This window comes from Synchiropus splendidus, chromosome 2 (assembly GCF_027744825.2).
Source record: "Synchiropus splendidus isolate RoL2022-P1 chromosome 2, RoL_Sspl_1.0, whole genome shotgun sequence".
NCBI lineage: Eukaryota > Metazoa > Chordata > Actinopteri > Syngnathiformes > Callionymidae > Synchiropus > Synchiropus splendidus.
The window spans coordinates 35,000,549-35,015,709 of NC_071335.1; the positions used below are offsets into that span (position 1 = coordinate 35,000,549).

The 15,161-nt window shown below is 43.2% G+C and overlaps 1 protein-coding gene across 12 annotated transcripts in view; it reads left to right on the plus strand.

The window, feature by feature from the left end:
- Positions 1–15,161, plus strand: part of LOC128753696 (nuclear factor 1 X-type-like) — a 91,410-nt gene that overhangs the window by 20,745 nt on the left and 55,504 nt on the right. For 10 of the 12 annotated variants that reach the window (XM_053855654.1, XM_053855651.1, XM_053855653.1 and 7 more), the window contains one exon: positions 11,159–11,690. In XM_053855654.1, the coding sequence (XP_053711629.1) occupies positions 11,159–11,690 (532 nt within the window). Of the gene's footprint in view, positions 1–9,889; positions 10,556–10,633; positions 11,691–15,161 lie in introns of those variants that run through there. The other 2 variants (XM_053855652.1, XM_053855647.1) reach the window with 2 other exon arrangements.

A 15,161-nucleotide genomic window follows, 5' to 3' on the forward strand; every position in this document is an offset into this window, starting at 1 on the left:
CAGTACATACATTTTATCATTTTAAGCAATGAAGGAACCATGTGGGTTTGTCAATGTCATTACTGCGCTCACACACCTTTTCTACGACATGAATGCTGCATGGAGATTTAATCTTCCCTTTTGTCATTACGCAAAATAACAATATCCAATTCAGATGTGCGTGTTAATGCAGCAAATATTTCATCTGAATTGAACTACTCTGACCTAAGCAGTACCACAATGCCAAGCGTAAGTAGCCAGACGCGCAGAAGACGAGACCCTTGTGCCACACCGCTTCCTCGATCCATTTGTAAACAAACTGCCGTCCACTACCTATAGTAGCAACACCTTCGACCATAGAGAGTGCCATTATTCCAGTTATTCAGATCTGTATTTTGTTAATGCAGTCGTTTCATGTTATTTTGAAATGAACGTTCAGTCGCTGCGGCGAGTGGTTTTGCTGGCGGAACATTTGCTGTGATGGGGGTAGCTCTGCAGTCGCCGATATCGAGTGTGCACTTGGACGCCAGAAATCACCCTCTGAATCAGTCATTTTTCTTAAACATTTTAATACAGATCAGGAATTGATTCCGACTAGTTTCATCCAGGTAAACGTAGCAACTCTTTAGTTTGCGAAAGTAAACCAAAATAGTCTCCACTAATTCACTTAGGCATCATCATATCAGGCCCTGGTTGTTTATTGATAGTGGTGATTGTTATGACCTGTAATGACTTCAGATAACTCCCACGTGCAGTCGGCCATCACAGATCCACTGGGAGGGCGTTTGTTAATGCGCCACTGAAATCTAAAACACATACAGATGTGTGTGGGTTCAAAACCACAAACTCAGCGGAGATTACTGCCGTCATTGTAGAGCGTGCTCATGCTTAAATTTTAACAGTCTCTCTTATGGAAAAAATTCAACAAAACAGGCAACTTTAGAGTCGAGTGTTTCCATTTTAAACCCATTTAGCAGCACATCCAAAAAGATCAAACTGTGTCATGTATTTTATCAGAGTGTGAGTGTGCGAGGCCAACTGCTGATATGTTTGTGTTTATTGACTTAATGAGACGGGCCTCGGCTGCGTACGCAGCGGTGCTGGGGTGGCAGGGGTCCAGGCTTTGGGGAAACGTGTGTGTTTAAAGTACACACAGTCCTAATTATGCTGATTTAAGCATTCTTGTGGTCCTCCCTATGGCTTGTGGTGAGTTAACTGGCACTGGGGGCGTCCAGCAGGGAGTGAGAGAAAGCAAGAGAAAAAGAGGGGGTAAAAAAAAAGAGGAAAAAAGGAGTCGATATTATGTCTAAAGACAGATTAGGACGACAAGAGACAATCTGCGGGGCAGTGGAAACTCAGGGGAAAAGAGGACAGAGTAGACAAAAATGTAATCCGCGTATCCTACAGGTTTTTTCCCCCCTTCTTTTAGGGTCGAGAATGTCCTTCATATTTATTTTTATATTCAGATGTTATGGATTGCTCCGGGAAAAAGGACTGCCTTTTCCCAGCAAGTGGAATTAATACTGTTTGAATGTTCTCTCTGGAGTCTGAGGAAGGAATTTTCAAATACATTTCGGGAGGTTTGTGAGGAAAAAAAAAGCTTAACCACTGCTAAATAAACTTTCAAGGGATGATTAATAAAATGACCCTTGTTTGTTGACTTTAAGCGTGTGTATGTGTGTGTCCGTGCTCGTGTGTGTGTGTGCTCATGTATTTCAACCTTTTTCCAAATACAGGAAGCTAGTAAAGAGGCCAGAAATAGATATGATATTCGTATGTTATTAATTACTTGAAATATGTTTTTGCTACGCCTTTTGTGGCCAGTTTAAATTCCCCCATGCAGCGCATCAGCCCAATAGCACTTTAATCCGCTACATTGTCAGTGCAATTTATTTGGGTTCACCATTTAATAGTGTATCATGGCATTTAGTTGTTAAGAGGAAAAGGTTTTTCCACATGATTCACCCAGCATTTAGCGCTATGATTGTACTGATGTTGTCAGTCTACCGTGGATGTAATCTGATGTACGCTTTGTGACCTTGAGCAAATCACTGTCCAACTTCTGTTTTATTCTTAATTCCATCATGTTCTAAAAATGTTCCTCTTACTTTTATAGACTTTTTCTCATTCTGTTCTGCCAACCCCCCCACAACTCGCCCCAACTTAGGCTCTTCTCTTTCATTCCCGTAGGAAGAGCCTCAGTCTTATCTGGGATATGTTGGATTTAGTGAGCTTAAAAGCCACTTTACTTACTCCCTTACTGGCTCCCCTGAGAACAGCACATGCTTTTCTAAAACAGTTTCACTGTTCGCCAGGTTTTGTCTGGTGGAAAGCTGCTCATTTGGCAAACTCTCTGCGTCCTAATGCTAATCCATTACCTGACTATTCTTCTTCTCGTGGCCTTTTCTCTCTCAGATTCCTCCTCCCTTAGTTCACAGTCTTACTTAAGATAAGCATCATACGTTTCACAAGGTATGTGAAGAAATGCTTTTTGTCCTCATTATTCAAAAAATGCTGATGTTTCTCTGGAACTTAATATTTTCATCTACCGACCAGAGTCATTTGTTTTTGTTAAGTTGGATGAATGAAATTAGACACCATCCCAAGTAAAATACCCAAGTTATGAAGGACATAACATCTAATACACCTATTTCTTTGTGATCTACTGGTCTCCCTCAATAGAATGTGTAGCTTTAACTGTTTTTTGGAGATCTTTTCCTTTTCTTACTACGGAATATATATATATATATATATACACGACACCTGTAGCTGGAGTGCTGGGTTGTTGAGGTTTCTGTTTAGATGTAGTGATTTCTAGAGGCTTGTCGACTCTGAAATACCGATGGAAATCAGCTGTTTGCTACTCTCTCAGTGCTTTTCTATTTCTCTCATGACTGTATTTGTATTGCCTGTCTCATAGTTGTGCCATGCAATCTTACTACGTCCTCAGAAAGATGGTTGTATGACATCATAGATGCTTCAGTTAGATGCATTAGATTAACTCTATCTGATTCATCAATGGTGTCTCAACTATAAGGTATTGTTGAAGTGAATAAGAGAAAATAGGTTTTTACGAGGTGTGCTGTGATGTTTTGCTGTGAGAGATGAGTCCTGCTGCCAACGGATGCCTTACAAAGTGTATATGTGTTTATGCAAGAGTCAGAATGTATGGTGTGTGTGTGTGTGCTGGCGTGCGCTGGAGTCTAGCGTGCGTGCTTCAATCCCGAAAGCCAAGATGCCTCAGCCGCGTCTGACGTGGCAACTCTCTCTGCTTTCAGTCCAGCTCTCTCCTTCTGGCTCACTTTCCCGTGATACTATCTTTTCATACAATCGCATGTTTGTAAATGGAACTGACTTGTGTTTCATAGTCCTCGCTTCCATTTGATAAACATTGCTGTGTTCAATGCAAAACGAGACTGTACATGGAAAGAAATCGTCTCACAGACTCCACTGTAACATGAAAACATGAAACCTGATTGCAGGAAAGTTAAGCTGTAATTTAATTTGGAATGTCAGTCGGTTTCGAGTAGACAGTGTTTGTAGAGTGTAAGAGAAAAGAGCTCAGAAAACATTTCCAGTGGATGTGTCTTTTAGGATTTTTTCGTCAAGTTTATGTCCCTTTCGACAGCATCCACTTATGGCTGTCTGACTGTGGTAGTGTGGTACACCTGAGGTCGGAGCAAGGTGGCTGTTGGTGCTGTAAAAGTGGTCACAGTGGAAATAACTCACACTTGAGTGGCTCTCAAACTAGTGCCTTCTGCCGCATGTGTTGTTGAAAGTAGTGGTTTTTCAGGCAGATAGATAAAAAAATCGAGTAGTTTTAGCTTATGTGCGAGTCTTGTCTGAGAGCTCTTTGTTGCGTTGCATGTCTGCGTCCCCTGCCTCTTTCTACCAACTCAGCAGGGTGTCTGGCCTGCAGCGAATGCCACTCAAAATGGGCAGGGAGACCTTTAACCCTCTCGCTGCCAACTCCCTGCCAGTCATGCGTAGCTCGCAGTCACTTCAAGAGCGTCTCCCCCTTTAACCCGAAACTGTCAAGCGTGGCAAAGCTTAAGACCCGACTCCGTGAAAGCTGTTTGGAACAGTCACCTTTTTAACCCTTGTGAGATCGATGTCGCTCGACACTCGGAGGCACTATCCACCCTTAGCCCCACTGACTCGCGCAGACCGAGCAGAGGTCACAGGCATAGGCCCAGCTCATATCATGCCACAGGGAGTGGGCACTGCTTAACTCTGACGCTGCCAAACCAGCCAGGCGCCTGCTTGAATGATAAGCAGAGTTGAATCTTCAAGCTTCAGTGTGCTTTTTAGGAAGCACTGACAGACATGCTTGGTAATATAACAAGGTTGGTTTGTCATCTTCAAAGAAGCATGTGGCTGACATTTTCTCGGGTCCAATTCTTAAAGTTGCATCTGCATAGTAAGACGCTGTGTGTGTGTGTGTGTGTGCGTGTCCTTTTGTTTTGGTTACCCTGGGTTTGGCTTTCCCTCTCAAGAACCATGTCTGGTAATTGGCAGATGAGGGTCATTGCATCCATTAATGAGTTGACATTGTCAATGAATCTGCACTCAAGATACATTAAGGACTTCATCGTAGTACGGGTTATAGGTTCACTTACTGAATCATAAATTGCAGATGATAATTAGATGTGCAACAAAGCGGCAGTTATAGGTCTTGTCATTAGTCGAGGCATTGTATGGAGTGGGCAACAGAGACGAGTCAGCTTGTGTCTGTCTGGCACCGTCTGAAAAACAAGTGCACATTTTCAAGTCCGTAAACTGACTGACAACAAACGTGGAAATGGAGAAAGTAATTATATATGAGGAGCAGTAGAACCAAGCATTGATATTAAAATTGCAGGTGACTGAAGTAAATCAAGTAGCTGATGAGTAGAAGGTGAGTGCAGGGCGCTGTGGGTGAATGCGTGAGTTGGACTAATGGTGCAGCATTTGAATAAAAGTGTGAGGGCGCAGTGCCCGGCTTTGGGAAAATGCTGGCGTCTTGCCTTTACTGGCAGAATGTGGAGCAGGAAGGAATAAAAGAGTGAGATGGAGCTAAAGAATGAGAGCAAAATCTCTTAATAAGCATCTCTTGTGTGAGGAGAAGTGAGATTCTCAGAGCAGGTCACCAAGGGCAGAGTGTATCTGGTTTGCTGTATTTTCTAACGCCGAGGCCTCGGCTGCCAGTGTATGCCGTTGGCAAGCGGCGACTGAGGTGAGTGCCGAGTAAGTCAGAAAATAGTAGGCAGCCACTTCCAAACTCAGTTGAAGCCCAAATGTGCCAAACTGAGGCAAGATAAGAAGACACACACATAATGGAAAGCACAGCCGCGTTCTCCTCACCATGAAATCTTCTATTGTGCCGTAAGATTCTGAAATAACGTGTGTGTGGGTTGGCGGATGAAGGAGGTTTATCATGCTGCACTAAGGCCTTATTCCCACTATCACCTATTATATAATTTCTGTCTTAGTTCCACTTGGTTATCCCATGATAAAGATATCTGATTTCTTCTGCAACCTAAGGTCTTGGGAAAATATTACAATAGAAAAAAAAAGTTCTATTATTGTGTTCAGTATATGTGCTCGCCTGGTACATACGCTTGTGTAATGCATCCACTTGGGTTTATCTCACATATTGAAGGCATTTCATTACATTGTTACTTTAAGATGCCAAATTTGACTAAAAGTGCTCATTCTGCTCATTTTTCTACACAAACATCTCTCCTGCCAAGAACTTTGTTTCTGATTGACAATACTGTTATCAAGATCAAGTGCATTATGAGTCACAGATGTACAGCATTTCACACTCTTTCTTTCCATAACACATCACTCATTCTCTTACAAATGTGTTCACTAAATGCGCCCGTGTTTCATATTGTAATCTACTCTGTAGATAGTTTTTAGAAACAATAACGTGCAGTTGTGGAGCTTTGGACAAAGAAATCTTGTCTTTGATCTCCAAAATGTCTGAAGCAGTAATTGCCTGCCCCTAGAAATCCATAGTGTAAACGTTGAAGCATATTTCGGTATAAAATTACTCTTAAGACGGTGATGTCAGAAGCGCCGTGGTGCTATCTGTCCTGGTGTCCCTGGAGCTGTTTAAACTGTCTTTGCCTCTTCGCCCCATGCCACAAATGGCTTCCAGACTTTCACACATAGTAATGCTTCAGTGTGTAAACAGGCGTAATTACAAACGATGCACGGACACATTTTAACATCAATCTGTGCCAATGAGAGACAGAGTGAGAAACTTTTTTCCTTCATGCAAGTGGGAGAATAGTTCGAGGGTTGAAATGGAAGAATTGGCAGTGCTCATTGTTTGACGGTTTGGAAGTTGTGAGTGGATGTGTGTGGGCTTAATGGGTGGATAAGTCAGTGAAATATGAAGATAAACATAAATTATCTGGATTTGAAAATGTGCAAGAATATTATAGCTTTTTTTTTTCATTTTCCCCCTCTCTGCTCGTGGGTTTTTAAGACAGATCATATTCCACTAATTTATGTGTGAGTGTTCCTCGCCACATGACTTTCGCTTTTCATGGTGAAATACCATGGAAACTAAAACCATACAGACCCTTTCTCTTTCTTCTTCTGCTGGGGAACCTTGCCTGAGCTGCATTTCAACGGTCAAAAAAAGCCTGTTTTATTTAGTCAACACGGAAGAACTGAAAACAAACTCTGCTTTATTTCAAGTGACTGGAAGCTAGAGCGCAGAGATTGATTGTACAATGAACTGGTCAAATTATGATTTTATGCAGCAGATGTCAGAGACGAATTCCATTTGTGACATGTCCGTGCACGCTGCTCTCATCTGCAATCTCTTCTTTTATAGCCCTTTAATAATCTGTTTTGAATGGCTCACTGAAGTTCAGTGTGCGAATACATCCATCTTGTTCTGAAATGAGGTCCCATGTAGCATGAAGAACAATTCCCATTCACAGATGTGTCTTTCTATCATAGTGTAGATGTTTACAATGTCACCAGATTATTTCAATTACGCAGTTGTGCAATCAATTCTGTCATTTGATTTCTTTAATAATAGTCAAGATTATTTTTAATCTAACGATCTTTAAGTGGATCTAGTTACACACTGCATTTATAGGTCCTGGCCAAATAGGATCCAGAATTTAGTATGGATTCTATTTATATATATTAAAAAATAGCACACATGAATCAGATTTTAGATCATTTGTTTCTTTCCCACCTTCCCTTTCTTTTTCTAATAAATTCTTAAAATCACCACAAACCATGTTTACATTTGTGATCTTTTTAAAAAAACAGTTGAAAGCTGAATTTCTCGCCTCAGGCTTTTACCTAACCAGCCCCTGAGAAAAAGGAATTAACACCATTAATTTATCACGAAAGCAACCATAAAGTGCGTCTTTATGTCCATCAAATTCTGTATTTTAATTAAATAATTTTGCTGCGGGGCGAAGTTTACCCCTTTTTGAAATCCCTTTTGATGTAGTTGTAAATTCCGTTTTGACTCGTCAGTGCTGCGTGCCGGTGCAGCGGGCCCGGAGCAGGGTGGAGCTCACTGGAAAATCATGGTTGCTAGTTTCAAACCTTTTATTTTAACTTGGTCGAGTTCAAATGACGCCCGTTTTTTCTTTCACGACCTCACGCCAAACCTAGTGAATTATAATTCCGTGGACAGACCAACGATCCTGGCAGCGGCACCGGTCAACAAACGGGTAGAACCGACCACGGTTCGTGTTCACTCGCTCCGTGTGGAAAATGAAATTAGGATTTCGACCCGGTAAGCGGTGATGATGGTGTTTTCCATTTTTGACAACAAAGCAGAAGTACGTTGAAAACGAATTAGGACTTGACTTATGTGACCTATATTAGACGTGTGAAGGGTTTCACTCGATATTTACGTGTATGAAACATGTTGCCGTTATCGTGCAGAATAACCACTGTGTGCGTGTGTAAACACCTTCTTCCTCTCAGTCCTGGCGATCGTTTAAAAGTGCGTTTTTCAGATATGACCACCTTCCACACAGACACATGTGAGTGCTGAGGCCCCTAATAATAATAATAATAATAATAAAAGATGAGGCTCACTTAAGAGTTGAAGAATAAAAAAAATACATTTTCTTAAATAATTGTCTTGCTCTCCCAGCGTTTAATAAGATAGTTAATTAATATCATACGCTCGACAGTGGATTTAAAAACGGATTATATGTCACATTTGCCTAATAGAATGGATTAGTGTTGTAACAAGGCACTGGAGCTCCCTCCTCTTTTTTTGAGAGGTGTGAGGCCCAAAATGTTAAAGGGCCGGAAAGCGTTGGCGTCACTAAGTTGAATAGACAAAGAGAAAAATGGATTAGGGATTAGGGATTAATAACCAACTATGTCATTGTTATGATCACATGGTGATTTGCTGAAATGATCTAGAACTGCCTTCCTGTTGATAAGGGATTTTAATAGCAGAAATGATTGCATAATGTCTTTGGTTTTTTCTGTGCCGTCTTTCTTTTATTTCTCATTGTGCATGTGTCTGTTAGAGGCAGGCATAAGGTACGCTACCAGCTAGGCCTCGTCCAGATGGGGCCTGCACCTCCCTCCCACCCGTGCAGGAGTGGTTGATGAGCCAATCCGCCAGCCAGCGAGCTACCTACCCTACTAGCCAACCAGCCATTCACCCAGCCTGCATGTCAGCCAACCTCCCGGCCAGTGTGCCAGCCAGTCAGTGGACTAGCTCGCAGTCCAGGCTGCGGGTTCTCTGTCAGATGATGACAGAGGGAGCAGGCCAGGCTCAGTCTGTTGGTCCTGGTAGCCAACCAGAGTACTCTGGCTTTTGTTGGGTGTTCACACAGACTCCCAGTCCCTTTGCACGGCGGGGAGCTTCACCCACAATGAAATGGCAGGACTGTCAACTTTGCCTCCGGACAAATTAGCTTTTTGGGGAAGCGTTTCTTGCCAGATGCGTCTGTATGACACTTAAGCACATTTCTTAAACACCAACACTTTGATTAATTTCATCCCAGTTTCTGGCAAATATGACATACTGTCCGAGGAGTCAACACATGAGCCTTTATGTGGCGGACTGGTCCACACTAAACTGAGCACTTACCAGGAAACACCTTATTCTGCATTGGAGGAAATGGATTTTGTCTCAGTGAAAACCACATTTTCGTCATTCCCACCTACTGCAGAAAATGGATGACAACATTCAATAGCCACACAAACTGTGGTGACAAACTTTTAATCTGTTTTTGGTGTTGAGGTTGGGAAGTGACACGCAAGTGAGTGAGAGAGAGGAGCCAGGTTGGACATGAGGATGCATTTTGAAACAGGAGAGCATGTTTTTGGATGCTACTTTTTGTTGGAGGTTAACGGGCATTTTCGTTCCCCTCCTCTCTTTGTTTGTGTGGTAAATCCAGGAGCAGCTGCTGGTCCCAGGGTCTAGTGGGATTTTGGGCCTGTGTTTTCTCATGCCATCCCATGCCAAGGTGGTGTAACGCGAGCAGGGAGGGAGAGAGGGCTGTCGTAGGAGGGGGGTGGGAGCCACGGGGACGGGGGATGCAGCTGCATACAGGCTACTTTGATGAGACCGATATTTAGTAATAGCATTGGGGGAAAATAGAGAACAACATTTTTGCTATGTCGTTTTTTTTCTAGATATAATTTGCCTTTTTTTACTAGGCTGGAACTTTCGTTTGGATAATGACGAGCCCTCTGCTGGCACCTAACACACAGACATCGCTCTCTCTCTCTCTCCCCCTCGCTCGCTCGCTCTCACTCGCTTTCTACCACCAGAAACCATCCACCAGCCATTCACCCCCCCCCTGCCTTTTTTGCTTCTCCCTCTGCCATCACTCTCATCCCTCCCTCTCGGTGCTGGAAGCGTGCGTATTGGCTGAGCTGCTTGAGTCCTGGTGCCAAATAGGTGGGCCCTCCGCATGTTGGCACAGACTCAGTCAATGGTTAGAGAAGGAAAGTAGAGAGGAAGAGAAAGACAGAGACCGAGTTGGAGAGAAAGAGGGGGAAAAAGAAGCGGCACTTGGGCTTGCCAGCGGTCGTGCACACTCTTCCAACATTGATTTGGTCCTCTTGATTTGTTTTTGTTTTTTCTTCTTCTCTTTCTGCACCCCCCTTGTCCATCTTTCGCTCTGTCTCTTATCCATGGTGCTTGTATAGACCAGGATTCACCCCATATCAGGCACCGCGTTGCCAAGCCTTTTCCTAGATTTCTTCTCCAGATATTTTTGATGCTATGTTGTTTATTTTTTCCCATTTTTAGCAGTTTTGCCGAATTACCTGTTTTTTTCTTCTACATTTTATAATTCAACCAGCTTAGTCTCGTACCCGCTCCCTGCTCTACTTCTGTGGTTTCGCCCGTGAGCGGCACCTGAACTTGGGCATCTCTTGGCTTCAGTCCTTTTTTCTCTGAATTTTACCTCCTGCCGCTTCCATTGGACCACTTTGTCTCAGTTTTGCAAAATTTTCATCACTCTTTCTGACTTTTTGAAGCAAAAGATACTTTGTTTGTTTTTTTGCATTTTGACATTTTTGGCGCATTTAAGTTTCAATCGACTGAGTGAACTTATGATGAGAAAGCAAAATGGTAAACAGCATGTTATAAATGTTATGGTTTTGTTTTTAATTAAGTCTTTGGATTTAATACAACTGTGTTTTTCTATAGTGTTTAATTTAGTTTATTTAATTTTTTTATTGGCCATGATATGTGTTAGGTTTATAATTAATTTTGCTGATGTATAAAAAGCTGAACATTTCTTAGATAGAAATGAAATTGCACCTTAATTTAAGAGCGAAAAAACTCAAGGATAAAATTGTCTATTATCTTGCACCTGTCTCAGTAGTGTTTAGTTGTAAAGTGCGTCCTTCATTGAGATGCGCCTGTCACACACGCACTCTCTCTTCTTCTCGCTCTCTCTCTCTCTCTCTCCCTCTCTCACTCTTCCGTCCTCTCTCTTTCTTGTCACCTCTCGCTCATTCTCTTTCTACACTCATACAGAGAAGGCGCCGTTCCTCCATGCTGCGCGCCGGTGCTAACTGCCTCTCCTCTCTTTATCCCTCCTCACCCCCGCTCCCTCTCTCCCCATCTTTCTCTCCCCCATTCTCGCCGTCTCTCTCCAATGCCTCGTCCTGCTTCCCCCCACCCTCCCTCTCGTCCTCCACCCTCCCCCCGTCCTCTTCCCTCATCCAGGATGAATTCCACCCCTTCATCGAGGCCCTGCTGCCCCATGTCCGAGCCTTCGCCTACACCTGGTTTAACTTGCAGGCCCGCAAGCGCAAATACTTCAAGAAGCACGAGAAGCGTATGTCCAAGGAGGAAGAACGTGCGGTGAAGGACGAACTGTTGGGAGAGAAGCCAGAGATAAAACAGAAGTGGGCCTCGCGCCTGCTGGCCAAGCTCCGAAAGGACATCCGGCCAGAGTTCCGTGAGGACTTTGTGCTCAGCATCACTGGGAAAAAGCCTCCCTGCTGCGTACTGTCCAACCCAGACCAGAAGGGCAAGATCCGTCGCATCGACTGCCTGCGCCAGGCCGACAAGGTGTGGCGGCTCGACCTGGTGATGGTCATCCTGTTCAAGGGCAGCCCCCTGGAGAGCACGGACGGAGAGCGACTGGTCAAGTCACCTCAGTGCACCAATCCAGGCCTCTGCGTTCAGCCGCACCACATCGGAGTGTCTGTGAAGGAGCTGGACCTCTACCTGGCCTACTTCGTCCACACGCCAGGTATGTGCCAAACTCCAGACATTCTAGGGACAAGCACACACTTTAACAAACAGATGTGATGACAATGCCTGTGTGACTCACTCACAATATCCATTCTTAATTAATGCCTCAGGATGTCATTTTACTTGCTGACAAGGACACAATAAACCCTTCTTAAAAAAGTAGAAGTAAATGGATATGGGCTTAGAAATAATTAATACAGTAATTAATTAATACAATTCTTAACCGAGAGTCTGACAGTTCCATAAATGTCACAACATTTACAAGCCACTTGATATTTATTAGAATTAAACAAAAACAAGAATTATTTTGTATTATATGTTGTGTTTTCCATTTCTTTCTCTTAGCTCCGGTTTTACTGATAAAATAGCATCTCAGAAAAAAACAGCTATATTCTTTGTAGAGTACTAAACAAAAAGGTTTCATTGCTCCACATTGTCAATAAAAATAAGATAGAATATCCAAGTGTGTGTCAAGGGCAATCTGTCATATTGAATACAAAGCAGTGACATTTTTTTTGGCTTCGTATAACAAGTGTTGAATTTTCTTGTGTATTTTTATTTCCACCATGTATGCCAGGTTGCCATTTTTCCCCTTATAAGATTCAGAGTACACAGCTCACGATCAGACTATTATAACCATTAAAATTCAAGCCAGTCTGTTCGTGTCTTTTTGTCCGAGGCCACTGTCATGTTTGTGGTCTGCCGGGAGCCACACACTGTTTCCCGCCAAGCTACCTGAAAGCCTCTGACACACACTTTGGGCTTTGTACCCAGCTATATTATATTATATTAAATGTCAAAAAGCGAGAAGGAAAATCCTTCTTCATGGCACACTTTCACACCAACTGCCAAACATGGTTTTTGTCACAATTGCAATCACACCCACAGTGTGGACATTCAGCCAAGGAGCGCCATAGTTAGATTCTGATGCAGCCAAACAGCCTTGTATCACAGCCACTATCCCGGACACACACATACTTGCATTCAGCCAAACACTGCGCGCCACAGCCTCCAGTGTGCGTACATTATAAACACACGGCCAAAATGCTTGCTGTTATTTTTTTTCCCGCGTTAAAAACAGCACTATCTCAACTACCCCACACAATCTTGAAGCACATTTTGCAGCCAACTGTGCGCGCGCACACACACACACACACACACGTCCGCCAAATACAAACAGGCCCATGACCTAATATTATCTCAGCTGGAATTTTCTGGACATTTTGTATCATTTCCCAGCCAAAATGTCACACACACATGAATTTGCATGAACGCGATGTAATGCAGTTTCACAAATGTACGTACTCACACCATATCCTCCTGCTACCCAAATACACACTCCTTGCCCAGGCAGAATTATTTTGGTAACACAGCCACGGTTTCTCTCCGAGAAAGACTCGCTCAGAAAAATTTGCCGTCCAGGCCAAACACCTCACACCGCCGAGCCAAACCCTGGCAGCGGCTCTTGCAGTTCTGTTCCCACTTTGGATGATCTCGCTGTGGAACTCCTAATATCCACTCTGGTGTCTATTTTTTTTTTTTTTTTTTCACATTTCAAGTCCATTTCTTTTTGTTTTATGGCCTGCGCTCTGTTAATTTATAATCTTTATAGCATTTCAAAACAATAACTTCAACAAACTAAATTCAATCCCAATACATATTTTTATGTCGTGAGTTGCATTTTCTTATCCACTTTATTTATTGCTGTGATTATTACAGCGTTTTGGTCCGGAGCTGTAAATCATAAAACAGCTGCGTGGAGTGACTTTCAATTACATTACTCATTCGCACTGTGGCTTATCTGCTGGACCTTAAGTTACCCCTATAAAAGACCCAATATAAATGGGGAACACATCTGGTAGCATTTCGAAAGCAGAGCCGAAGCTTAAACGAATAACTGCTCATCTACCTGTGTGTTTTGGATGGTTCTTTCGCGCCACAGTGTTTTCTCCCCTCAAATTATGCAATCATGACAAGATGCGCTCTTTGTTTGTTTTTGTTTGTTTTTCCCTTTTGTCAGGGTTTAGTATTTTCTGTCTTTCCGGCTCCTCTTTGATCCCGTGCACACTGTTGTTTTGTCTCCTTAAACATCACCCTCATTGTCGCGCTCATAGAGGTAAAGTCTCTGCTGATCTCTTTTGTTTATATAGAAAGAGCGGTAGACGGGGAGAGAGAGGGAAAGAGTGTGTGTTGGAAAGGAGAAGAAGCTGCGAAAGTGATTGTTCTGTTTGGCACCGCCTGAGCCCGGTTGGTGTGGGAAGAGGAGAAAGACGTCTTGTGTTTTGTTTATGACAGAGTGGCAAAAGCTGCCACAGGGAATCTCTGGGCTTGCCGTCAGGCTTTCTCAGGCTGCTCAGAAGCCAGACAGTCTTTCAGATCTGTTACGGAGCGTAACACACCGCAGCCGAAGCAGAACAAACCACACAACCACAACTCACCACCTTCCCTGCCTGTTGTTCCGTCAAGCCAGAAGAAGTTACGACCAAGAATATTTTAGTAAGATCCTGGATGTTAATGATGTTATTCATCAAACCCTGGTATTGTCTCATTCTAATTTAATGTCTCATGTAATTTGAAACAAATGCTCTTTATTACGAAGGCAGTCATTAAGCATTAGCTGCTAAGATTAGATTTCCAAAGCACTTATAGACTTGTTTTGAAGGTTTCGAAAAGACATTTGTCAGTTGATCCTTCATTCACACTTTTTGTAATTTTTTTGTGAATGCATAATTCATGATGTGCGGCGTGAGTGTGATCATGAAAAGATGTTCCAAATGTGTTTCCAATCTCAAGTGCAGTACAGGAAATTTGCAGTCACTCCGAGGGAGGTGTGAAATGTGCTCACCGTGCCATTTCTGCCATGACCGCAAAACACTCCACTTTCCATGCTCGGCGGTGCCAGATCCCGCCTCTCCCTCGCTCTCTGCTGCTCGAGCAGTAGTCATATCTTGGACGCCACTGTGAGAAAGCCAAGAGAAAACCCACTGCTACAGCCAGCGCCCCCCTGGCCAACTCACTGACCATAGGAAGGATTCACAGATAAAAATCCCTCTAGAGTTCAGCATGGCGTAGAAAGATTAGGTCCAGGGGAGAGTGGGAGGAGGAGTACAGACAGGGTGAAAGAGACGGATCAGATCAGACTTGAAAAAGTGAAGGAAGCTGATTGATTTCACACTTACGAACAACATTTCCCCAGTTAAATACTTCCTGCGCCTCTTGTGTGACTCCCATGACATCACAGGGGTTGAGCTGACTGTCATCGGGAGCTAGTGCTGTGCTGCCAGTCTGTGTGTTCTGATCCTCTGACAACTTGCAGCAGGGAAAGTCGTAAAACACATAAAGAGGTCACTGAACAAGGGAGTGCACAGTCATGTTGTATTAAGAAGAAAAAGTGAGTATAAGTGTCCTCTCCATTTTCTTGGCTTTCTTAAAAAGTGTGGATTTGGATGGCTAATAGTGTTGAGCTCGC